The sequence below is a fragment of the Tachyglossus aculeatus genome, chromosome 2 (genome assembly GCF_015852505.1).
Source record: "Tachyglossus aculeatus isolate mTacAcu1 chromosome 2, mTacAcu1.pri, whole genome shotgun sequence".
NCBI lineage: Eukaryota > Metazoa > Chordata > Mammalia > Monotremata > Tachyglossidae > Tachyglossus > Tachyglossus aculeatus.
Genome location: NC_052067.1, coordinates 50,188,790 through 50,215,924, shown reverse-complemented (window position 1 = coordinate 50,215,924; position 27,135 = coordinate 50,188,790). Strand labels below are relative to the sequence as shown.

General features: G+C 47.8%; 1 protein-coding gene across 2 annotated transcripts in view; it reads right to left on the bottom strand.

Annotated features, from left to right (window-relative positions):
* Positions 1 to 352: 352 nt before the first annotated feature.
* RPS6KA2 (ribosomal protein S6 kinase A2) overlaps positions 353 to 27,135 on the bottom strand; it is a 200,263-nt gene continuing 173,480 nt past the window's right edge. For both annotated transcript variants that reach the window (XM_038759371.1, XM_038759380.1), the window contains 4 exons: positions 22,411 to 22,487; positions 13,450 to 13,567; positions 5,076 to 5,213; positions 353 to 490 (listed from right to left, as the gene is read on the bottom strand). In XM_038759371.1, coding sequence (XP_038615299.1) covers positions 365 to 490; positions 5,076 to 5,213; positions 13,450 to 13,567; positions 22,411 to 22,487 — 459 coding nt within the window. In that variant the 3' untranslated portion in view covers positions 353 to 364. The remainder of the gene's footprint in view (positions 491 to 5,075; positions 5,214 to 13,449; positions 13,568 to 22,410; positions 22,488 to 27,135) is intronic.

Here is a 27,135-nt window from a genome sequence, read left to right as displayed (position 1 = left end):
CTGCGGAGCCGGCAGAGTTGCAACTTTGGGAATCAACTGCACGCTTTGCAAGTGAAAACAAAGCGGTGTCCGGGCTGCTGACTGGGACACTTGGGGAAACGGGTTCACGGGCATAGGACGAAGGAAGTACAGCATCTTGAAGGTACCGCTGACCTGGGGGTGGTTTTGCCAGATTCCCGTCGGCCCCGCGTGCGGGGCCGGAACATCAAACCGAGGTTCAGGGGTCATGCTGCCTTTCTGGGGGGCCCCTGGGGAGTCCAGCGAGACGTTGAGCTTGGCATTTGAGGTCCAACAGCCGAGGAGCAGCTGCCTCTCTCTGGGGAGAAGCGGGGGAATGTGCAACTAAGGGCCCTCCGCTCACCTGCTACAACCTCGTGGAGGTCAGTCTCTTCATGCCCCTCCGCTGAGCCAAGTTGGAGGACAACACGGGCTCCAGCCTCGGAGCCTGAGGGGTTTGGTTTAAAGCGAAATAGGTTGCGGCCATGGCACCCTGGAAGATACAGAGGAGAAAAGCATCGGAAGTCCCCCAAGTGATCCAACCGGCAAATCTCCTGAACACCCCCAGCCCTGCCTATCCCTCTGACCTTATAGAGGCCTGGTTTCCCTCGGGGGCCTGGGAGATTAACGTGGTTGCCCTGGGCGCTGCCAACCAGGCTGGTCAAACCCTGCCCCAGGGGACGGAGCCTCGATCCTAGTTCTTTAAGGGTCACGATCGCATCGCACCTCTCTTGGAAACGTCATTCGGTGCCGAGGACCGTTCTCTGGGTAGCAAGACCCCATGGCGGACCTTAGGCAGACTGAGACAATCATCCCAGGCCCTAGGCCTTAAGGAGTCTGGATTCAGTGTGGGGGGGACGCACCGGCTGAGTGCGAGGACCCGGGCACCGGAGGAGAGCAGCCTGGGACGTACCAAGTGCGGCTCGAGGAAGACAGGGCCTCCGCCGGACCCCAGTTTTGAGAGAAACGATGGTCCACGACTAAGGGATCTCTTCTTCCGAATAATCTTCTCCCCTGCGGGGCCCACCCTTTCCTGACCCCACGTCAACACGGGACATTCTCCTCACCTCCCCAGTGGAAAGGGGATGTGCTGTGGCCTCCTCTCAGCTGGGGCTCGGGCCCTCGAAGCCCAGAGCAGGAGACGGAACCAGCCTCGCCTCGCCACGGGGGAGACCAAGGGTGGGGGGCTGCCGGCATCTCAGAACGGACCCCGTCCCCATTCCTTCTATTCTTCTCAGCAGGTCTCAGCGAGGCGTGGGGGGCGCCGGGCAGGCGACGGAATATCCCTCCCTCAAACCCCCAATCCCCAAATGGTTTGGGGCTATTTCTGCTCTGAATGTCCTCTCTACCTTGGCCCTTAGCGGTGTTTATCACGTAGTAAGTGCCTGACAGATTCAATAATCACAATAAAAATTCAGAGATGATATTATATGTCATAATAATATGCATCACTGTCAAATCAATACATTATATGACATTATTATTCTTCTTCAAGCTCCTGCTATCGCCTTCCCTGTGCCCGCTCTGGGGACCTTGTGGCCCCGATTTCCTCCAGGGATGGGCTTTGATAGATGCAGCACCGTTGGCTCGGGTGGACCCCAAAATTAATCCTAAGCCATCAGTGACATCTGCGGAGTTTGAACTAGGAGTGGCGGCAACAAAGTCAGTAAAACCACAGATAACCTTTCCCATAAGAAGGATTTTTAGCCATATGCTTCATCGGGTTCTTCAGATTAGGGCTTTGCACATGACAGCACCCAACTTTTCTGCTATCCCACCATACTGTACTTGTTCGTAGTAGTTTGGTGAGACATTGAGAAAGACTGTCTTCTTTCTAATACACTGACAGGTTGTGATGGTGACTCAAGCCAGCTCCATCCATAGAGGAAGGGGTAAGGAGAGAAGTTGCTAGAGGAGGTAAGCACTGACTCCTCATGACCCCTTCGTGAGGGAAAGTTAACTGGATTAAGGACCAGGTGCTTAGATGGTGACCACTCCAGGAACACAGCCAATCACCGGGCGGAGACTGGGAAAGGAGGAGAGTTAACTGGGGGGAGAAGATGCTCAGCTATTTTGAGTGACGAGTTGGGAAGCTATCATGAAGAGCCTGGAGGCAGGAGGAGGGTTTTTTACGTTGGAGTCGGGAGGTTAGGACCCCAGAGTGGTGGGGATCTTCTCCCTGAGGGAGGGGGAAATGACCACGACGATGACAGCATTTGCTAAGCGCTGCCTATGTGGCAGGCACTCTTCTAAGTGCCGGGTTAGATACAAGCGAGTCAGGTTCATTTCTACCCAGGCATCCAAAAATCTTGGAAGAAAGGATCCAAAGGGGACAGACTTGAAACCGGGGATTCCATGAGGTGGCCTGAGGAGAATGGACTGGAAACAAAAGTGCCAGAAAGACACTGAAAAGAGGGAAAGACCATAAAGACTCTCTAGACTGTAAGCTTGTTGTGGGCAGGGAATACGGCTACCAATTCTGTCATATTGTACTCTCCCAAGCAGTGCAATGCTCTGCACACAGTAAGTGCTCACTAAATACAACTGCCTGATCGATTGACTGGAAAGGAGTTTTGGACCGGGATTAACTCATTTAAAATCCAGCTATTAAAAATTCATATAGGGTGCTAATCTTTGTGTCTGTGCAGGGTAGCTTGGATAGTTCCTGGGTGCCGGAGGGATACGTTTGCCTGGAAGCCGAGGGAGATTCCCGCAGCCAAGCTCTGGAGGGAGGGGGGCTGATTGGACCTGGAATAATCTCCTTGCCGCTGAGGATGCTCATTTGAGAGCCAAGAACTGGTGGTGGTGGTGGTGGAATAAAGGGTGGGGAACTTCTGGAGGGGCTCCAAACTGTTGCCCATGCCCGGAATGGTAAAGATGCAGGCCTTTAGGATCCTGTGGACAATTAGTGGGTCTCTGGGCCCTCCTAACTGGGCTTCAGGGGCTATTTTGGGCTGGGATGGAGAATTGAGAAGATCCCAGTCCCTCAAACAGCTGAAACCTCAAAGCTCGAATTTGGACTTTGGCTGCTCCCCTTTGAAGTAGATTCATGACCTTGGAGTCAATGCAACAACTAATAACAAATCCTCCATAAGTAAAATTTCTTAGGAGGTAAGGAGGTAAGCGTAGGGCTAGGGTTCTGTAAAGGACTGAAAATCTTCATGTTTCTAGGAGGGAATCTACTAAGGCTTTAACTGAGTTTCTCTGAATTGATTGCAGTTCAAAGCAAGGCAGGCTTCACCTATTCGATAGACCTCTAAGCAAAGCAGATTCGGCACAGACCCTACAACCCTGAGAGGCTTCTCTTGATCTCTCGTTTTTGGGTTAGTCTCATCGTTAGTGAGTTAAATAATCACTTCACTCCGCTGCCCGGATCATTTTTCTGCAAAACTATTTAGTCTATGTTTCCCCACTTCTCAAGAACCCCCCGTTGTCGCCCATCCACCTCTGCATTAATCAGAAACATTTCACGTCGGCTTTAAAGCAATCGTCTTGTCCCCTCCTACCTTACCTCCCTAATTTCCTACTACAAACCAGCCCTCACACTTCGCTCCCCTAGTGCCAACCTACTCCCTATTCCTCCCTCTCATCTATCTCATCATCGACACCTCGCCCGCCTCCTGCCTCGGGCCTCTTCATATCCGACGGACGATCGCTCTCCCCGCTCTCAAAGCCTTATCGAAAGCACATCTCTTCCAAGCGGCCTTCATCAACTAAGCCCTCGTTTCTCCTTCTCCCACTCCCTTCTGCCTCAACCGTGCATTTGGATTTGCAGCTTTTATTCACCTCTCCCTCAGCCCCGCAGTACTTATGTTCCCATCCATAATTTATTTATCTATATTAACGTCTGCCTCCCTCTCTAGACTGTAAGCTCACTGTGGGCAGGGAACGTGTCTACCGATTCTGTGATATTGTACTTTCCCTAGTGTGGCCTAGTGGCTAAGCGTGGGCCTGGGGGTCAGAAAGGTCTGGGTTCCAATCCCAGCTCCACCACTTGACTGCTGTGTGACGTTGGGCAAATAATTTAACTTCTCTGTGCCTCAACTACCTCATCTGTCAAATGGGGATTAAGACTTCACATGTGGGGCAGGGACTGTGCACCACCTGATTTTCTTGTGTCTGCCCCAGCGCTTAACACAAAGTGAGCGCTTAGCAAATACCATTAAAAAGTGCCTTAGTACACTATTCCGCACACAGTAAGGGCTCGATAAGTAGAACTGATTAAGTGATTGATGAGAAAACTGAATCCCAGAGAGATTAAGTGACATAGTAGGTCAGTGGCTGTCCTGGGACCAGAACCCAATCCTGACTTCCAAACCCATACCCTTCTAGACTGTGAGCCCGCTGTTGGGTAGGGACTGTATATGTTGCCAACTTGTACTTCCCAAGCACTTAGTACAGTGCTCTGCACATAGTAAGCGCTCAATAAATACGATTGAATGAATATTGCCAACTTGTATTTCCCAAGCGCTTAGCACAGTACTCTGCACACAGTAAGTGCTCAATAAATACAACTGAATGAATGAATACCCTTTTCATGCCTCAGGGCTTGGCTTTCACTCTAATTCTCGAAGAAGAGCCAAATAAAAAAAGCTAAAATAAAAAATAGCTAAGCTGTGTGTTGACAAGCCTTTTACACCTGTGATTCCCCCCCCGCCCCCTGCCCCGCCTTTTTTTTAGACCAGCAAAAGGCATTATAGGTTTGGAGGCTTGACATGGTGTAATTTAGCTAAAGCGCATTTCAGCTGGGACTTTTTGAGTTTCATTGTGTTCCCATGTAAAGATCCCAAAGTGTTCTAGCCCCCAAAGAAACTGAAAATCGAGGACGGGGTGTATTTTGGCCCGTTTTTGTTCACCGAAGGAAATGCTCGGAGAACACTTGGACAGAAAAGGAAGCGCAGGGGAATCTCAAGAGATGTCAAAACTGGGGTGGAAACCAATTGCAAGCCCTCCTTTTCTAGGCTAATCCTAAACTCTGGCCACAGGAGATACTTTCCAGGAAGGAGGGGTGCGGGCCACGACTGCTGGAGCCTCGCATTCGTGCCCCCAGTGCTTCTCACACAGTGGCCTCCAAGTACCTTCACCAGGTGGACATCCTGCCGACTGAGCTGGCTCTGAGACAGGTAGTCTCCGTTGACGATCCACGGGTGTTTCAGAACTTGGACGGCCGTTAGACGCTGATGGGGATCCACATAGAGCATCTTGGACACAACATCCTGCGGCGGAACGGGAAGGAGGAGGAAAGAAAAGGTTTGGTTTGTTTGGAAACACGGATTGAGCACTTTCTGTCTCTCTTCCCATTCCTGGGCCGCCGTGGAAAAAAGGGGTTCAGTTTCTGGGTCACACCCGGCCGAGGACCCGTCTTCTACCGAAGCATCCGAGCCCTTGGAGGAAATGCGTGGCCCCCCATCTAATAATAATAATAATAATGGCATTTATTAAGCGCTTACTATGTGCAAAGCACTGTTCTAAGCGCTGGGGTGGATACAAGGTGGGATGGGCCATCCAACCCCCGTAGCCGTCCATGTTCTTTAGTGCCTTTCTGTCTAGTAACCCCATTAGGACGAGCAGTCCCGGAATGGATCCAAAACCCCTCTTCAAGTACAGATACTTCCAGTCCGCACGATTTCCTTTAAGAAGCATTTCTTTTAGTTTGTTTTGAGTTTACGTGGGTAGAAACACACCCAAGGATTTTAAGAACCAGCCCCAGTTCATCATGGGGCGTGTCTCTCCTTTAACATTTTGGAATTCGAGAACGTAAAAAGTGAAGAGGGAGCCCAATGGGAATAGGGTTTAGGTATCAATCAATCAGTCGTATTTATTGAGCGCTTACTGTGTGCAGAGCACTGTACTAAGCGCTTGGGAAGTACAAGTTGGAAACATATAGAGACAGTCCCGACCCAACAGTGGGCTCACAGTCTAAAAGCATATGTCTAAAAGGTATGCATAATTAAGGACCCAGATGGAGAGTAAAAATGTATATATGTTTGTACGTATTTATGACTCTATTTATTTATTTGTTTTACTTGTACATATCTATTTATTTTATTTTGTTAATATGTTTTGTTTTGTTCTCTGTCTCCCCCTTCTAGACTGTGAGCCCACTGTTGGGTAGGGACTTGTACTTCCCAAGCGCTTAGTACAGTGCTCTGCACACAGTAAGTGCTCAATAAATACGATTGATTGATTGATTAAAAAACATCATTAGTGCTTCAATAGTCTACATTAATCTTCTCCCCATTTGATTTGAAGAGTTATCTCTCTTTATAACGTTCAATCAGATGAATAAGTATTTGCAGTTCAAATAAAGGGCACTGAAGCTGAGGAATGGCCTTCTTGAATACCTAGTGAAATGGATTCTCGGAAACGTTATTTCTCCCAAAGACCTCAGAATGTCATTTGCTCCTGCATTTGGGCAGCTGACTAAATGTAGATGTTAGTGGCTGATCGTCGATGTCCATTTTATTTTGGGGGAACTCAGTCAGAGCACATGCAACCCACTTTTTCCCCCTCAACCTCAAGGTAATGGAATAATCATTACAATAATAATAATAACGACGGTATTTGTTAAGGACGTACTATGTGACAAGCACTTTTCTAAACACCGGGGTAGCTGCAAGGTAACCGGGTTGTCCCACGTGGGGTTCACACTCTTAATCCCCATTTTACAGATGGAGTAACTGAGGCACAGAGAAGTTAAGTGACTTGCTCAAGGTCAAACAGCAGACAGGAGGCAGAACCAGGATTAGAACCCACGTCCCAAGCCCGTGTTCTCGCCATTGGGCCACGGTGCTTCAAAATCTGTCAGCCCAGCTGTGGCAACTGTAAGTTTGATTCTAGGGAAGACTAAGAGGGAAGAGAAAGGCAAAGGACTGTTAGGGGAGGGATGAGAAATAGTTGTTGGAGAATTGTAGGAGAGGAAAGAACACTGGCTATCACAGCCCCCCCATGGATTTGAATGCTCTGGATTTCATTAGATCACTCGCTCCGTTAACTGATAGTATTTATTGAGAGCTTATTGTGTGTGGCTCAATCAATCAAATTTATTGAGTGCTTACTGTGTGCAGGGCACTGTACTAAGGGCTTGAGAGAATACAAAAAAACAGATTTGATAGACATGTTCCCTGCCCACAAGGACCTTACAGTGCAGAGGGGGGAGACAGACATAAAAATAAATTATGGATCAATCAATCAATCAATCGTATTTATTGAGCGCTTACTGTGTGCAGAGCAGTGTACTAAGTGCTTGGGAAGTACAAGTTGGCAACATATAGAGACGGTCCCTACCCAACAGTGGGCTCACAGTCTAGAAGGGGGAGACAGAGAACAAAACAAAACATATTAATACAATAAAACAAATAGAATAGATATGTATAAGTAAAACAAATAGAGTAATAAATATGTACAAACATATATACATATATACAGGTGCTGTGGGGAAGGGAAGGAGGTAAGGCGGGGGGATGGGGGGGAGGGGGAGAGGATATGAGGAAGAGGAGAGGGGGATATGTAAATAACAGTGATAACAATAACAACAACAGCAACAACAATAATAACTGTGGTATTTGTTAAGGGTTTATTATATGTCAAGCACTGTTCTAACTGCTGGGAAAGATACTATGATCAGGTCAGACACAGTCCCCGTCCCACACTGGGCTCACAATTCAAGTAGGAGGGAGACGAGGTACTGAATCCTCATTTTACAGATGAGGTAACTGAGGCACAGAGAGGTTAAGTGACTTGCCCACAGTCACACAGCAGGCATGTGGCGGAGCTGGGATTAGAACCCAGGTCTTCAGACTCTCAGGCCTGTGCTTGTTCAATGACGCCAAGCTCTAAATGCTCTTAAGTGCCGTGGGCCTGAGGGTGGGGAGAATAACGGGTACAAAATCCAAGTGCAACGGTGACACAGAAGGGCGAGAGAGTAGTAAATATGGGAGCTTAGTCATGAAAGCCTCTTGGAGGGAATGTGATTTTATCAGGTTTGTGGAGAGTGATTGTCAGATATGAAGAGAGAGGGAGTCAGGAGGTGGGGGAGGAAATGATGGTGGTAGATGAGATTGAGGTACAGTGAGTAGGTTAGCGTTAAAGGAGTGAAGAGTGTGGGCTGGGTCATAAAGTGAGGCAAGATAGGAGGGGGCAAGGTGATTGAGTGCCTCAAAGTCGATGGTAAGGAGTTTCTATTTGACATGGAGGTGGATGGATAACATGGAAGTTCTTAAAGAGTAGGGAATCATGGAGTGAACTTTTTTCAGAAAAAATGATCAGCACAGCAGAGTGAAATATGGACCGGAGTGGGGACGGACAGGAGGTGGGGGGACAGAGACGAGGCTGGTACAGTAAATTCTAGGCGGGATTGGATAAGTGCATCAGTTAACGTGGTAGCAGTTTGGAAGGAGAGGAAAAGGTGGATTTTACCAGTGTTGTGAAGGGAAAACCGACAGGACTGGTGACAGACTGAATAAGTGCATTGAATGGGAGATGAGGTGAGGATGATGCCAGCGTTATGGGCTTGTGCTGTTTACAGTGATGGGAAAGTCAGCGGGAGGACAAGACTTTGATGGGAAGATAAAGACATGGTAAGTTTGAGATGTCTGGGAGACATCCAAGCAGAGATGTCCTGAAGGCAGGAAGAAATAGAAAACTATAGAAAAGGAGAAGGATCCGGGCGGGAGATGTAGATTTGGGAATCATCTCCAAATAATGGTAGTTGAAGCCAAGAGAGGGAACGAGTTCTCCTAATAATAATAACAATGATGATGGCATTTATTAAGCGCTTACTATGTGCAAAGCACTGTTCTAAGCGCTGGGGAGGATACAAGGTTATCCCACGGGGGGCTCACAGTTTTAACCCCCATTTTACAGATGAGGGAACTGAGGCACAGAGAAGTGAAGTGCCTTTGAGCGCCCAAAGTCAAACAGCCGACAATCGGCGGAGTCGGGATTTGAACCCATGACCTCTGACTCCAAAGCCCGTGCTCTTTCCACTGAGCCACACTTAGAGAGTGGGTGCAGATGGAGAATAGAAGGCGACCCAGACCTGAGCCTTGAGGGGACTCCCACAGTTAGGGGATGGAAGGCAGAGGAGGGACCTGCTAAATATTCTGGGACTAAGTAACGTATTAGGGGCTTGGGAGAGTACATACATGAACTGTGAGCAACTGTTCTTCTGGAAACACTAACTGTGGTTTCTCTGGCAAAGTCCTCCCCTGGTTCTCCTCCTAACTGTTCTTTCTTGGCTTTTTTTTAACCAACTGTGCCTCTTCCCCCGTCTCCCTAATTGTAGGTGCCTTTCGGGTCCGAGTGCCCTTCTATTTATTTCCAATCTACCCTCACTCCCTTAGGGGGGACATCAGCTCTCAAGGCTTCAAAGCTCCCAGATCGCCCTCATCTCGCCCTGACGCTTCACCTTCTCCGCAGTCTCACATCTCCTCCTGCCTGCATAAGCATCTGCAACTCTCCAAAGCGCTCCCGTAATCAGTTTCCTTCAGGAGGCCTTCCCCGATAAATCTCTCATTTCCCCACCCTATTTCCCTTGCCACTACCACTTCAGCACTTTCACTAAACACTTGTTACTTCTTCCCTCCCCGCCTCTTCCCTTAGCCCTAATGATGCACATATCCTTAAATCCTATTTATTTCCCCTACCTGTAATTCCTTTCTGCATCTGTCTCCCCCACATGACGGCAGGGATCCCAAGTGCTTACACAGAGTAAGTGCTCAATAAACACCGCTGACTGACTGATCATCCAAGACGTCGGCAGATTTTGGTGGGTTTGGGAACCGTCTTTGCGGGGTCTCTGGTAGGAAAGTCAAGGACGCAGCAAGGGAAAGACGGACGTTGGTACAAATAAATCGGTTATGGATGTGCACGTAAGTGCTTGTAGGGCTGAGGGTGGGTCAAATATCAAGGACTTCAAGGGAACAGATCCAGGTGCGTAGATGACACAGAAGGGACACAGAGTCAGGGAAAAGAAGGTTTAATTGGGGAAGGTCTCTTGGAGGAGATGGGACCTTTAAAGGTGGGGAGAGTGGTAGTCTGGTGAAAATACAACTGGTAGAAGCAGGACTCGACAAAAAAGAAGAAGAATACAAAACGTCCTCCAACAGATGGGGCATAATTCCCGTCCTTTCTTTTCAGCCTCTCTCTTAAAAAGGTCTAAGGTCTAAAAGGCCTAAGAAGAAAATCGATCTGAGTGAGTTAACAACCAAAAGCCTAGAGGAATAGAGGGAGGCATCTCGTTTGTGATAGCACCTCGAAGGAAAGGCAGTTATTCATTCATCTCCACATCATGTAGAAACTCCGGGCCACTAGCTTTATTCATTCATTCATTCTGATCGTACTTTTGAGCGCTTACTGTGTGCAGAGCACTGTACTAAGCGCTTGGGAAGTACAAGTCGGCAACATATAGAGACGGTCCCTACCCATTCCACCAGCTCCCTCTTTTCTGTCCATCCTTGATTACCTTGTATCTTCCCCAGGGCTTAGTATAGTGCCTGGAACCACTTAGTACAGTGCTCTGCACACAGTAAGCGCTCAATAAATACGACTGAATGAATGAATGAACCGTGTAACCGCTTAACAAATACAATTATTATTAAGTCACTCCCTTTTTCTACTGCACATCAGCACACACTCTCCATTCCTCCAAAGTCCCTTCTCAGCGTGCCTGTTCTTGACTCTCCAACCTAGGATGTTCGGTTCACATCCTTCCTCCTTTGTGGAATTTCTTCCTCCAAATCCACCAAATGACAATCCTCCCCAGCTTCAAAACCCTTCTGAAATCTCAACTTCAGCAGGCTTTTCCTGATTAATTTTTCTTCTCCTCAGGTCTCACCCTAACCATTCTCATCTCAGTATGTCTGCGATCACCACCTCTTTGTAGACACAATTTTTCGTACTATTTGAGCACTTCTTCCTTCTATTTGCCAATTGTTCTATGTGAGCTCCTTATGGGTGTGGATAGTGTCTTCTTCTTCTAGCCTTCTCTCCCAAGCTCTTAATACCGTATTCTGCACGCATTAGAGGGTCAATAAAAACCACCGGTTAATTGACTGATGGGTGGGCTATCCGGATCCTCGATTAGTTCCTATTAGTTTGATGTTTTTGTAGGATGGTTTGAGGGGAACAGTAATAGAAATGTCGTGGAAGCAGCATGGCCCGGTGGATAGAGCAGGGAAGTGGAAGTCAGCTGGGACCTGGGTTCTAATCCCAGCTCCACCAACGATCTGCTGTTTGACCTTGGGCAAGTAACTTCTCTGTGCCTCAGTTTCCTCATCTGTAAAATGGGGATTAAGACAGTGAGCCCCGTGTGGGACACGGACTGTGTCCAACACGATTAACTAATATCTACCCGGTTCGTAGTAGTGGCTGGCACACAGTAAGCACTTAACAATTACCATTTAAAAAATGGTAATTATTCAACACCCGATGGCTACAGTGCACTGAACTAAGCATTGAAGAAAGTACAACATAAAAAAGAGATACATCAGATTGGAGAGCAAATCCGGGGGAAGCTCACAGAGGAGGAGGGTTCCCCTACCTCAAATTAAATATGGACTTTTGAGTTGAGGAGTAGAAGATACTGGGCTCGGACTGGGAGAATGGTAAGATTCTCAAAAGCGGAGGAGCAGCGTGGCCTAGTGGAAAGGCTATGGGTCTGAGAGTCGGATGACCTGGGTTCGAATCCCAGCTCCACCACTGGCCTGCTGTGTGACCTTGGGCAAGTCATTTAACTTCTCTTTGCCTCATCTGTAAAACGGGAGTTAAGACCGTGGGCCCCACGTGGGACATGAACTGCATCCAACCTGATCAGCTTATATCTACCAGTGCCTGGGACATAATAAGTGTTTAAAAAAATGATAGAAACAAAACAAAAAAATAGTGTTTCCAGGGCTGGATAGTCATACGCTATGGTGTTTTCTCATTGTCAAAAAGCCCACGGGGGGTGAGCGAATTTCTGGAAGCAGAACAAGGACGGGACAGCTTTTGTCAGCTGACGGAATATCTGCATCCTCCTTCAAAGCTGCAGGAGATGCTATTTCATGAAGCAACCCGTCAATCAATCAAATATATTTACTGAGCCCTTACTGTATGCAGAGCACTGAACTAAGCGCTTGAGAGAATACAATAATACTAATAATAAAGAATAACAGAGTTGATAGACACGCACCCTATCCACAATGAGGTTACAGTCTAGAGGGGGGAGACAGGCATTAATATAAATAAATCACAGTTACGTACATAAGTGCTGTGGGGCTGAGGGAGGTGTGAATAAAAGGTGTAAATCCAAATGCGGGGGGGGGGGGGGGGCCTCAAAAGGGAGTGGGAGAAAAGGGATTAGTCAGGGAAGGCCTCTTGGAGGAGAAGAGGGCTCAGTCAGGGAAGGCCTCTTGGAGGAGATGTGCTTTTAATAAGGTTTTGAAGGTGGGGAGAGTGATAGCCCATCAGATACAAAGAGAAAGGCCAAAGGCAGGACATGGGCGAGTGGGTGACAGCGAGATAGATGAGCTCGAGGTACAGGGAGTAGATTGGGAGCTGGGTTGTAGTAGGAAAGCAGCAAGGTAAGGTGATTGAGATGTTTTCGTTTAAGGCGGAGCTGGAGGGGCAACCACTGAAAGTGGATGAGGATTGGGGAAACGTGGACTGGACATTTCCTTTACAAAAATGACACGGGCAGCAGAATGCCGTATGGATTAGAGTGGGGAGAGACAGGAGGCAGGGAGGTCAGCAAAGAGGCTGACGCAGTGATCAAGGCGGCGGCGTAGGATAAGTGCTTGGATTAACATGGTAGCAGTTTGGACGGAGCGGAAAGGGTGGATTTTAGTGATATTGTGAAAGTTTAACTGACAGTATTTTGTGACAGATTGAGTATGTGGGTTGAATGAGAGAGATGAATCGAGGATAACGCGAAAGTTATGGGCTTGTGAGGCGATGGAGACGATGGTGCTGTCTATAGCGACGGGAAAGTCAGGAGGAGCACAGGGTTTGGGTGAGAAGAAAAGGAATTGTGTTCTGGATATGTCAGATAGAGGAATTTCGGAGTTAAGGAGGGTAGAGATTATACGGTGACTGGAGATGACGAGATCGAGTGTGTGTCCAAGTTGGTCAGTGCGTGAAGTGGGATGGAGCAGGAGGTCAGTGGAGTCGAGAACTGATAGAAAATGGGCGGTGGAAAATGGAAATGGTCATCAGGAACGTCCACATGGATACTGAAGTTCCCAAGGATCAACATAGGAATGGGGAAAGGAATGCGAGAAAGGGATCAAAATGGTTCAAAAAGTTGGACAAGCGGCCCGGGGGTGGTGGCAGATGACCCTGACCGGTATCCGGAGCGGACGGTGGAGGCGGATGATGTGGACTTCCAAGGAAGGGAAAGAGAGGGATGGGGGAGGTGGGATGGTGCAAAAGCATCCAAGGACCTGCCAGTGCAGCACAACAGAATTGACTCACCTTGGCAGCATCCGACACCGAATCCCAATTTCCCCCAGAAAGGGGGTATTTCCCACTGCCAATCCTCCCCAGGATCTCCTCGGGTGTGTCATCAGGTCCATTTGCAAATGGGGTGAATCTGCCGAATGCAAACAACTGTGACAACAGCAATTTCTGCCGAAGGAAGGGTATCATTTGCTACCGGGCAACAGGATTACAGAGCTAAAAGGACCACCCATTTTCCTTCTTCTCCCTCAGTAAGCTCAAATTCATTGCTGGACTTGATACAAAAACATCGGCTTCCTAGATCCAGGTATAAATTCCAAGGGATGACCTTGGAGGTGGCTAAAGTATAAAATCAAAACTAGAACATTAAAATCTAAGAATATGATGAGCAGAGCCCTGTTCTACAGTTACTCTATGTCTCTCTTGAGGTGCTAATACACTCCCTTTTCTTCAATTAATACCTCTATGCGATGACTCCCAAATCTATCTCTCTAACTCATCTGCCCCGCATTCTCGCATCTCCTCCTCGACCTCTCCATCTGGCTGTCCCACCGGCATCTCAGACTTCACAGATCTAAAACCAAACTACTGATCTTCCCTCCCACATCTCTAACTTTCCTTCCCCTATTTACTATTCTATTTATTTTGTTAATGATATGCACATAGCTATAATTCTATTTGTTCTGATTATTTTGACACCTGTCTGCATGTTTTGTTTTGTGTCTGTCTGCCCCTTCTAGAATGTGAGCCCGTTGTAGGGTAGGGACTGTCTCTATATGTTGCCGACTTGTTCTTCCCAAGCGCTTAGTACAGTGCTCTGCACATAGTAAGCGCTCAATAAATATGATTGAATGGATGAATAAACCCATTACCGACCTCTCGTCCATGAATTCATCCAAAGCCCTCTTGAATTGGCTGCTATTTTCTACCTCACAGTTTCCGGTGAGAATGAATTCCATAATAATTTCCCACTTATGAAACGTTTCCTTGTGTTTGTTTGGAACCCACTCTCAAGTTTCATTAGTTATCCTCGCATCCTGGTGATGCGGGATTTGTTGGACAACATATTTTATTTACCTCCTACCTCACCTTACTGATTTCCTACTCCAGCTCCGCCCGCACACTTCACTCCTCTAATGCCAATCTACTCCCTGCACCTCAATTTCATCTATCTCACCGCCGACCCCTCTCCCTCATCTTCCCTCTGGCCTGGAATTCCCTTCACCTCAGTGCTTAGAACAGTGCTTGGCACATAATGAGCACTTAACAAATACCATCATCATCATTATTATATAATGACAGACTACCACTCAGCCGACATTCAAAGCCTTACTGAAAATCACATCTCTAAGAGGCCTTCCCCAACCCTCATTTCCCTTACTTACTCTCCATTCTGCGTTGTCTATGCATGTGGATCTGTACCCTTTAAGTACTTGATATGCATCCCACCCTGAGCCCCACAGCACTAATGTACATGTCCATAATTTATTTTAATATCTGTCTTGCCCTCTAACTGTCAGCAAAGGATCATGGCTACCAACTCTCCCAAGCATTTAGTACAGTACCCTGAACACCAATCTATCTGGTTGGCACTATATCTATCAGGAAGATCTTAGTATCATCTGCCAGCTGGGACACTTCACCTCACACTTTCTCTTCCAGATCATTTATGAAGAGGTTAAAGAAAACTAATCATAATACCGATCACGGAAGATGACACTATTTTACTTTCCACTTATGAAGTGTCCATTTGTCCCTACCCTGCGTTTCTTATAATCACCGACCTTTTCAAAACCTAGTATACCGTCAATGAACCAAACGATCAGTGGCATTTATTAAATGCTTATACTGAGAACGATCAGTGGCATTTATTAAATGCTTATGCTGTGAACGATCAGTGGCATTTATTAAATGCTTATACTGTGTGGAGAATTGTACTAAGCACTAGGGAGCGAATAAAAGACTTAGTAAACATGGACTCTGCCCTCGAGGCGCTTACAATCCTGGTGTGGGAGAATGGGAATCGGGAGACTTAATTTCTATTGCTGGCTCCAACTCTTGCCTGCTGTGCGACTGTGGGCAAGTTGCTTAACTCCTCTGTACCTCAATTTCCTCACCTGTAAAATGGGGATTAAATTACCTGTTCTCTCTCCCCCTTAAGAGCCCTTTGTGGGATAAGGGTCGTACCTAATATGATTATATTCATTCATTCATTCATTCAATCGTATTTATTGAGTGCTTACAGTGTGCAGAGCAATGCACTAAGCACTTTTGGGAGACGGCAATACAACAATAAACAGACACATTCCCTGACCACAGTGAGCTTCCAGTTTAGAAGGGGGAGACGGACATTAATACCAATAAATAAACGACAGATATGTATATAAGTGCTGTGGGGCTGGGAAGGGGGAAGAACAAAGGAAGCAAGTCAGGGCGTTGCTAAAGGGAGTGGGAGAAGAGGGGCTTTGTCAGGGAAGGCCTCTTTGAGGACACCTTCAATAAGACTTGGAAGGGAGGGAGAGTCATTGTCCGTCGGACAATTATTACTCGGTGTTGCAGGCCAGAGGCAGGACGTGTGTGAGGGGTAGGGCAGCTAGACTGACGAGATCAACAGTGAGAAGGTTAGCACTAAAGGAATAAAGCGTACGGGCTGGGTTGTAGTAGGAGAGAAGCGAGGTGAGGTAGAAGGGGGTAAGGTGATTGAGTGCTTTAAAGCCAATGGTGAGGAGTTTTTGTTTAATGTTGAGGTGGACAGGCAACCACTGGAGCTTTCTGAGGTGAGGGGTGACATGTCCAGCGCTTCGAACGGTGCCTGGCACATACTAAGCGCTTAAGAAATACCATCATTATTGTTACGCCCCAAACGTTTTTGTAGAAAAATGATCTGGGCCGCAGAGCGTAGCATGGACTGGAGTGGGGAGAGACAGGAGGTTGGGTCAGCAAAGAAGCGGATGCGAGAATCCAGGTGGGATGGGATGAGTGATTATATTAACGTGGTAGCAGTCTGGATGGAGAGGAAAGGGCAGATTTGAGCAATGTTGTGGAGGTGGGAACGACAGGATTTAGTGATGGACTGAACACGTGGGTTGACTGAGAGAGGAATCAAGGATATATATATATATCCTCACCCTGGGCTTCAAGGCTGTCCATCACCTCGCCCCCTCCTACCTCACCTCCCTTCTCTCCTTCTACTGCCCAGCCCGCACCCTCCGCTCCTCCACCACTAATCTCCTCACTGTACCTCGCTCTCGCCTGTCCCGCCATCGACCCCCGGCCCACGTCATCCCCCGGGCCTGGAATGCCCTCCCTCTGCCCATCCGCCAAGCTAGCTCTCTTCCTCCCTTCAAGGCCCTGCTGAGAGCTCACCTCCTCCAGGAGGCCTTCCCAGACTGAGCCCCTTCTTTCCTCTCCCCCTCGTCCCCCTCTCCATCCTCCCGTCTTACCTCCTTCCCTTCCCCACAGCACCTGTATATATGTATATATGGTTGTACATATTTATTACTCTATTTATCTATTTATTTATTTATTTTACTTGTACATTTCTATCCTACTTATTTTATTTTGTTGGTATGTTTGGTTCTGTTCTCTGTCTCCCCCTTTTAGACTGTGAGCCCACTGTTGGGTAGGGACTGTCTCTATGTGATGCCAATTTGTACTTCCCAAGCGCTTAGTACAGTGCTCTGCACATAGTAAGCGCTCAATAAATACGATTGATTGATTGATTGATTGATTGATATATATATATGCATGCTTGTACATATTTATTTCTCTATTTATTTTATTTGTACATAGTTATTCTATTTATTTTATTTTGTTAATATGTTTTGTTTTGTTGTCTGTCTCCCCCTTCTAGACTGTGAGCCCGCTGTCGGGGAGGGACCGTCTCTATATGTTGCCAACTTGTACTTCCCAAGCGCTTAGTACAGTGCTCTGCACAGAGTAAGCGCTCAATAAATACGACTGACTGAATGAATGAAAACGATAACGCCAAGGTTATGGGCTTGTGAGACAGGAAAGATGGCGGCGTGTCAACAGTGACGGAAAAGTCGGGGGAGGACAGGGTTTGGGTGGGAAGATAAGGAGTTCTGTTTGGAACATGCTAAGCTCGAGGTGGCGGGAGGACATTCAAATAGAGATGTCTTCAAGGCAAGAGGAAATGCGAGACCTGAGAGAGATCGGGGCTGGAGATATATAATTGGGCATCATCCGCATTCAGGGGGTAGTTGGAGCCACGGGAGCGAATGAGTTCTCCGAGGGAGTGGGTGTAGATGGAGATAGAAGGGGACCCAGAACTGAACCCTGAGGGACCTCTCAGTTAGGGGCCGGGAGGCAGAGGAAGAGCCTGCGAAGGAGACTGAGAATGAATGGCAGGAGAGGCAAAAGGAGAACCAGAATAAGACAGTATCGGTGAAGCCAAGGTTGGATAACGTTTCCAGGAGAAGGGGGTGGTCCACAGTGTTGTAGGTAGCTGAGAGGTAGAGGAGGATTAGGATGGAGTAGAGGCCACTGGATTTGGCAAGAAGGAGATCACTGGTGACCTTTGAGAGGGGGGTTTCTATGGAGCGAAGGGGATGGAAGCCAGATTAGAGGTGGTCAAGCACCTCGAGGTGCTTACAGTCCTGGTGTGGGAGAATAGGGGTCAAGCAGAGAATTGGAGGAGAGGAATTTGAGACAGTGGGTGTGGACAACTCGCTGCTCAAGGGGTTTGGAGAGGAAGGGTAGGAGGGATATGGGGTGATAACCGGAGGGAGCCGTGGAGTCAAAGGAGAATTTCTTTTAGGATGGGGAGACATGGGCACGTTTGAAAGCAGTGGGAAAGAAGCCATTGGAGAGCGAACAGTCGAAGCTAGCTGTTAGGGAGGGAAGAAGGTGGTGGTGGGGGAAGAGTTTGGATAAGGTGTGAAGGAATGGGGACGGATGTGCAGGTGGAGGGGGTGGATTTTGAGAGGAGGCTGGATTTCAAAGATGGGGAGGGTAACGATCTGTTGGGAGGAGGGAGTTCCAGAGAGGAGTCAGGGAGTGAACAAAGCGATGACAGTGAAAGTGAGGCACAGTTTGTAGGTTGCTTTAAAGTATACAGGCGAAACTTCAGTGAGAGAGGAGGAAGGGTAGGGAGCGGGCCGAGAGCCGAGCGAGTGCATTAAAGTCAATGGTAAGGAGTTTTCTGCTTCATGTGGAGGTGGATGGGCAGCTACCGGGGGTTTCTGAGGAGTGGGGAAGCGTGCGCAGAACAGTGTTTTGGAAAAATGATCCAGACGGCAGAGTGAAATGGAGAGGGGAGAGGCTGGAGGCAGGGAGGTCAGAGAGGAGGCTGATGCAGTAGTTGAGGAGGAGTGTGCTGGGGCCAGTGTAGTAACGGTTTGGATGGAGAGGAAGAAGCGGATTCTGGAGACGATATGATTACAGAACTGGCAGGATTTGGTGAGTCAACATGTCGAGGCTCAAACTCAACATGCTCCAAACTGAACTTATCATCTTCCCTCTCGAACTCTCGCCTCTTCAAGTCTTTCCCATCACTGTAGACAGTACCACCGTCCTTCCCATCTCACAAACCCACAATCACGTCACTATCCTGAACTCATCTCCTTCAATTCACATATTCAGTCAGTACTCAACTGTGTTGATTTTATCTCCACATATCCAGAATTCACTCCCCTCTCTCCACTACCACACTGGTTCAAGAACTTGTCATACCCCATTTCGGCAACTTGACCTCCCTGCCTCCAGCCTCTCGAGTCCAGGCTTCACTCTTTTACCCGGATTATTTTTCTAAGAAGGATTTACAGCGGTTGCCCATCCATCTCTGCATCAAGTGGAAATTCCTCTCGGCTGCATTCGAGGCCCTCAATCAGCTCTCCCCACTTTACTCATCCGCACCCCACTCCCAATACAACCCAGCCTGCACATTTCCTTTCTCTAATGCCAATCTACTCGTTGTACCTCATTCTTGTCTCATTCACAGTCAAGCCCTTGCTTAATCATCCTCCCTCCTGGAAGTCCCTCCCTATACATCTCCAACAGACAACCACTTTCCCCATTTTGAAATCTCTTATGAAATCATATCTCCTCCAGTTAGCCTTCCCGGATTAAACTCCCCACTAACCCGCCAATCCGATTTTTCCTCCCTACTACTGATGGCATTTAATAAGCGCTTACTATGTGCAAAGCACTGTCTCCCCCATGCACCTCTCCACCTTATCCACATCCCCACAGCACTTGTGTATATCCTTATCCTTACATATACCTTACCTACAATTTATTTTAACATTTGCCTCACCCGCTAGACTGTAAGCTCCTAGAGGACAGGGATCATGTCTACCAACTGTATTGTACTCTCCCAAGTGCTTAGTACAGTGCTCTGCACACAGTAAGTGCTGGATAAACACAATTAAATGATTGATTGACTGACAGTCTGGGTTGAAGGAGACAGATGAGTCAAAGATAACGCTAAAGTAATGGGCTCGTGAGAATGGTAGCGATGATGGGAATGATGGGTGGCGGAGAGGGTTTGGGTGGGAAGATGAGTAGTTCTGTTTTGGACACATTACGCCCATTACTTCTCTTTTTATCGCATGCTTATTTACTCCTTCACAGCAACCCACCAGATTGGTGAGGTATGGTTTTCCCTAACAGAAATCAAATGGTGTTTTCTCCAACAGACTGTGTTTTGCAAAGTGCTCACTTTCTCTAAGCCTAATGACTGACTCAACTGTTTGCCCAGACATAAAAGTGAGGCTCGCAGACTTTATTTCTCAGGAGTACAGAATTTTCTAACCGGATGGGAGTTCCGTGGGCCAACGGGAGTTCAGCAACCTCTCCTCTGGTTCCTTCAGGAGCCTGGTGGTGGTCATTTGGCCCTGCTATTTGTTTACATCTAATTTATCAATATGATCTAAAATACTCTGCACCGTCGTCACAAATTGATCTAATTCTTCTTGTCCCGCTTGTTACAAAATAGAATGAGTAAAATAATTCATTGACCTCTTATCATCTCCTTTTCATCCCCGAGTGTCCGCTTAACCCCAGGATTCTCTGGCTGACTTCCAGTTTTTGATGTAGTTAAAGATTCCTTGTGCCAGCACTGGCCTCGGGTGAATCATTTTCTGTTCCACTTGTCAGGTGAAGATAATAGGTATAGCCGTATGAAATTACTGATGCAGTTCCCAGAACATTCTGCCTATTAGAAAGGCAGAGCATCTCTAATTTTACAGATGGGGAAACTGAGGCATCGAGAGGTTTAGAGAATTCAATCCCATCCTCAATCCAAACTAACCACGGGCATCCCATTTTTGCGAGGGCGGAAAACTACCAAAAAATCCACGTCTGGATTTTTCTGGAAAATCTGGAAAAAACACAGGTTCAGGGGGGCTAAATAAACTGTGAATGATGACGCTACTGAAGGAAGGTTACTTGTCAGGTAGGCCTCAGGGCAGTTCCAAAACTATCTCGGGGGGTGAAATGCAGTTTGGATCAGGAACGTGCTTTCAGGTGGGCTTCGGAGTCTCAGAAAATAATGATGGTGCCCCTTCTCCTACCTGCCAGATGCAGGAGACTGGTGAGACAGATTCCCATGTCCAGGGGTCGGGGCAGGGAGAGGAACCCGGGAGAATGCTCTTTCTCCTGAGCCTCTGTGGTCCCCTGGAAATGTGTAGGGCAAACAAGCAGTAGCACCAGTTTCTCAAGCCCCTACGGTACGTTAGTTTCCCCCCTGAGCTTCAGAGCTGGAGTTGGACGGAAAATGCAAAAGTTTCTTAGCTACGAACGGTTACTTGGTGACCTGAAAAGAGTTTGGCGTCAGCACCATCACTAAGACTGTGAGCCTGCTGTTGGGTAGGGACCGTCTCTATATGTTGCCATCGTGTACTTCCCAAGCGCTTAGTACGGTGCTCTGCACACAGTAAGCGCTCAGCAAATACGACTGAATGAATGAATAAGACTCAGGATGCCTCTTTTCTGTGATTAAACACTTTGCCACTTTGAATGCCCGTTTAGGGAGTAGGATTTGTCGTACACAAGCTAATATGACCAGGTTGCACAGGACTCTGGTTCATGATCGATTGACAATAATGATAATAATTATGGCATTTGTTAAGTGCTTACTACATGCCAGGCACTGTACTAAGAACTGGGGTGGTCACAAGTAAATTGGGTGAGACACAAGAGGCTCACAGTCTCCATCCCCACTTTACAGATGAGGTAACTGAGGCACAGAGAAGTTAAGTGACTTGCCCAAGGTCACACAGCAGACAGGTGGTAGCGCCGGGTTTAGAACCCATGACCTTCTGACTCCCAGCTCTGAGCGTCTACTAGACAGAGCCCTGAAAAACGCCCTTTTGGCAACGTAAGAGCGAATGCAGGAGGACTGCTCAGAGATCACTCTGAGCCTGGGATATTTTTTGCCGACAGCTCTTCTTGCTGGGGTGATACCCGGGGGAAGTCTTTTGGTGGGACCAGAATAGCTGGTCAGCCTGAAGCTGGGGTGGAATGGGATTGGCAGCTGGCTTAACTATTTGGTTAGTCATTCATCCAATCGTATTTATTGAGCGCTTACTGTGTGCAGAGCACTGTAGTAAGCGCTTGGGAAGTACAAGTCGGCAACATCTAGAGACGGTCCCTACCCAACAGCGGGCTCACAGTCTAGAAGGGGGAGACAGACAACAAAACAAAACATATTAACAAAATAGAATAAATAGAATAAATATGTACAAGTAAAATAAATATGCACAAACATATACACATATAAACATATATATACAGGTGCTGTGGGGAGGGGAAGGAGGTTAATCCATGCCGAACTGGGGCAAAAACGATGGGTCACTAACCTCCCTACAAGTTCTTTCTTAAACAAGCTAAATATCATCAGCACTACCTAGAGGAATGTTTTTCCACAGACCCGGCTCTTTCTTAATTAAGTCTGAAGTTCTTAAAGGCCTAATTAAGGCTGTGTTCTGATGCTTGTGGAGAGGGGACACTCACCCTGCCAGCATGGTGTACAGCAGTATGCCCAAACTCCAGACATCACAAGCTGCGTCGTAGCCTTGCCGTTTCAGCACCTTCGGGGAAGAAACCCACAGGGAGAAGTTCAGTTCACATTTGTGGCCAACTCAAACTAATTTTTCTAATGACGCTAAGGGAGGAGAAAAAAGGGGCCGGGAAATACCACGGGCCCACCCAAACTACACCGAAAATTCTGGGTAATCAGTACCTCGGCCTGATTCCAACGCCCTGGAGGTAAAGCTGGAACGACTCAAGTATGACGTACCTAATAATTATATGTTATAAATTATTTGTTGATATTAATGCCTGCAAATCGGTTATGGGCAAGGAAGGTGTCTTTCGATTCTCTTGCACTGTATTCTCCCAAGTTTTCTATATAGTGCTCTGCACACCATAAGCTGTCAATAAGCGCCTGTCCCGCCGTCGACCCCCAGCCCACGTCATCCCCCTGGCCTGGAATGCCCTCCCTCTGCCCATCCGCCAAGCCAGCTCTCTTCCTCCCTTCAAGGCCCTACTGAGAGCTCACCTCCTCCAGGAGGCCTTCCCAGACTGAGCCCCCTCCTTCCTTTCCCCCTCTCCATCCCCACCGTCTTACCTCCTTCCCTTCCCCACAGCACCTGTATATATGTTTGTACATATTTATTACTCTATTTATTTTACTTGTACATATCTATTCTATTATTTTATTTTGTTAATATATTTGGTTTTGCTCTCTGTCTCCCCCTTTTAGACTGTAAGCCCACTGTTGGGTAGGGACTGTCTCTATATGTTGCCAACCTGTACTTCCCAAGCGCTTAGTACAGTGCTCTGCACACAGTAAGCACTCAATAATTGATTGATTGATTGATTAATTGATTGATTGATTGACTGATTTGCCCAGCGCTTAGAACAGTGCTTGGCACATAGTAAGCGCTTAACAAATTCCATCATTATTATTATTTTTATTATCGAAGTACAATTTCTGCTCTCTTCGCCAGTCCCCCAATCCATCACTAGAGGGCAGTCTGGTTCTTCCTCCGCAACGACTTTCTTCACTTTCATTCATTCATTCATTCAATCAATCAATCATATTTATTGAGCACTTACTGTGTGCAGAGCACTGTACTAAGCGCTTGGGAAGTACAAGTTGGCAACAACTTCTTTCTACCATCATCATCATTTATCAATAGTAATGCTAACTGAGGTTTTTATTTAGCACTTTATGTTAAGCACTGTGGTAGATCCAGGGTAATCCCACAGAAGGTTCGCGGTCTAAAAGGGAGGTAGAACAGGTACTGAATGCCCATTTCACAGACGAGGAAACCGAGGCACAGAGAAGCTACGTGACTTGCCGTGGCCAGTCACATCCTGGCCAAGCTAACAAGTTGAGCGCACTAGCCCCGGAGGGGCTGGCAGTGAGGGATAAGACGCACCAACCTTGGCCATACCTCCTGGAATTACTAGTCTCAGAGGGGCTGGGTGACCAATAAGACCGAATAATTAGACCTGGATTGAGTAAATTGTGATGGGCCTTGTCACATGATCCTCCCCCCGCCCCAATTTTGGCCAAAGAAGGGGAGAGGAACATGAAATAGCAAGATATATATGGGGAGGGGTCTCCGGAAATTCTTGGTACTAGGTTGGAACTCTGTCACTTCTATTAGGGAAGCAGCGTGGCTCAGTGGAAAGCGCCCGGGCTTTGGAGTCAGAGGTCAGGGGTTCAAATCCCCACTCTGCCACTTGTCAGCTGTGTGACTTTGGGCAAGTCACTTCACTTCTCTGGGCCTCAGTTCCCTCATCTGTAAAATGGGGATTAAGACTGTGAACCCACCGTGGGACAACCTGACCACCTCGTAACCTCCCCAGCGCTTAGAACAGTGCTTTGCAGATAGTAAGCGCTTAATAAATGCCATTATAATTATTATTATTATCACATTGATGTGGTGAGTTGCCTCTACCCAGAGTTGGGGACACCCACTCTGTCAGACCCTGTGCTGAGTGACTGACTGGACACCTCCGCGGTATGTTGGAGAAGTTAGTATTTCTGCCTTGAGAACTTGACCCCTGTGTGATTTGAAAGGTAGCCCGTGTTGGGGTGGTTTGAAAGATAGCCCCGGGTGATTGATTCATTCAGTTGTATTTATTGAGCGCTTACTGTGTGCAAAGCTCTGTACTAAGCACTTGGGAGAGCACAATACAACAACAAACAGAAACATTCCCTGCCCACAATGAGTTGGCAGCCCATGATGGGGGGGGTTGAAAGGTAGCCCTGAGTGATTGAAAGATAGCCCATGTTGGGGTGATTTGAAAGGTAGCCCATTTGGGGTGACTTAGATAGCCCAAGGAGACAACCAGTGTCTCCTTCCCAATTTTACCAGCTGCTGGTCACCCATGTTGGGTGACATGCTCATCAGCGTACCTATTGCTTATTAATCTAGGAATAGCTTTGCCTCTCGCAATTCCTTGTACAAATAAACCTGCTTCTATTACCCATAACGCCTGATCACGTAAATCCATTTCCATCCCTCCGCTCCGTGGGCTCACGAGTTACCCGGGGGCTGGTTCCGCCAGCCATGTACATTTGGCGTCAGAAGTGGGACTGGAGGCAACCGGAATGGGTTCTCCGACTTTTTCCCTGAAGGACCAGGGGTGGGACTCCCCTAGGTGGGACGTCAACTGGGTCGATAGACATTGGAGCGACTCAGCCGGCCTGGCGTTGGAGTTCATCATCTCACAGAAAGCAGCCCGCAGGAAGAAGGGAAAAGAGAAGGGAAAGGCCTTGCTGGCCGCATAAGTGTATTTCTCCTGAGTGGGAAGCGTTCACTGGGTGGGAGCTAAGCGCTTTCCTAGATGCAGGTAACTAAAGAAGTGTATTCCTCCTGGAAAGGAAGTCCGATTCGCCACGCGGAATACATTTTGCACGGCTCGGTCTTTCCGACTCCGGTCTCTCTCATCACGTCGCTCCTCAAACCCGGACCCGCGTGACGGGTGACACTTGCTCAGGGAAGCAAAGTGGTCTGGGCCCCTTTACCCCTTCTCTTCAGACAGACCCCTCTTGAGTTGTTTTCCCTCTAGGCCTGCTTGATTGTCTCCTAACCATCTTACTAAGGTGACCAAGAGTAACGCTGGTGACTGGAGTTGTAGAATACCAAGGGGCTGAATGTGTTGGGGCTCTAGACCTGACCTGCTTATCGGTGACCTTTATAATGGCGAGAACCAGGCAGGGCCGAGTACTAACCCTGAATTGGAATTTACCTCTGCTGCCTGTATGTCTCACGTATTGTTCCTGCGAAGCTCGGAGGCTCTGCCACCTTATATAAAGAAATTCTTACTGCTTGGAGCTGAGTTGGCTTTGACTGATAAAGGAAACTCTGCCCATCAACCACCTCCCTACTAGCACCAGTAGAAATAAAACTCGCCTCCGAGATACCCGCTTAAGTTTTCTTCGACATCACGTATCGGGCAAGTGGTGGAACCTGGATGAGAACCCAGGTCTCCTGCCTCCCAGTTTCCTGCTCTGTACACTAGCCACTAAATCTCCCTATTTTCACGCGGTGCCATTTACTGCCCGGTTTCACCCCTAAAGGCAAAATACTAATCAACTGCAGCGTGCTTCACTGACTTTCTGAGAAACTTAGCATGTTTCTCAAACTTAGGATGTGCGAGAAACTGCAGCAATCGTCAACATTTACGCCCTTGTTGGAAAACAGGGTTATTCAACCGGGCCAAAGCAGAAAGGATGTTTAGCAGAAGCTTTCAACTGGATTGGGGGGGTAGTTTTCTCATTTTCAGTGGGTTTTGTGTTGCTTGTTTAAGATCGAGAAGGAATTCAAAACAGTCATTCTTGATGCCATGCTCTTTGCTGTTAGGGATGAGAGTGTAGTTAGCATCTTCATCATTTGTTTGGTACCTGTTATGTGCAAGGCACTGTAGTAAGCCGTGGGAACACAAAACAAATGTAGAAAACGTGGACCCTGCCCCCCAAAAGCTTCTAATCGAACAGGGAGACAAAACCTAGTTTTCTACCTTTCCCACAGCTTTATTTCAGGCTTTGCTTATTATTTAGCCCGAACCAAATCAGAGTCTTTTAGGCAAATTTACTGGGGATATGGGGAAATTGAGAAGCAGCAGAGTGACCCAGTGGAAAGGGGATCAGCCCGGGACTCAGGGGACACGGGTTCTAATCCCAGCGCTGCCCCTTGTCAGCTGTGCCCTTGGGCAAACCACTTAACTTCTCAGTGCCTCCGTTTCCCCATCGGTACAATAGGGACTCAATACCTGTTCTTCTTCTTACTTTGAGCGTGAGTCCCACACGGGGCAAGGACTGAATTCAATCTGACTAAATCGTACGCATCCCAGTGTTTAGTACCGTGCTCGACACGTAGTGCTCGAATTGAGTAAAAACTCCTCAAGGCTTCAAGGCTTTCCATCACCTCGCCCCCTCCTATCTCACCTCCCTTCTCTCCTTCTACAACCCAGCCCGCGCACTCCGGTCCTCTGCCGCTAACCTCCTCACTGTGCCTCGCTCTCGCCTGTCCCGCCGTTAACCCCGGCCCACGTCCTTCCCCCGGCCGGGAATGCCGTCCCTCCACGCATCCGCCAAACAAGCTCTCCCTGGGAGCAGGGATTTGGGGAAGGGAGAGGGGAGATAGATAGAGAAGAGGGTGAGGGGGTGGCTAATCCATTGTGTTCCTCCTGTCTCCGATGGTGGAGAAGGGTGGAATC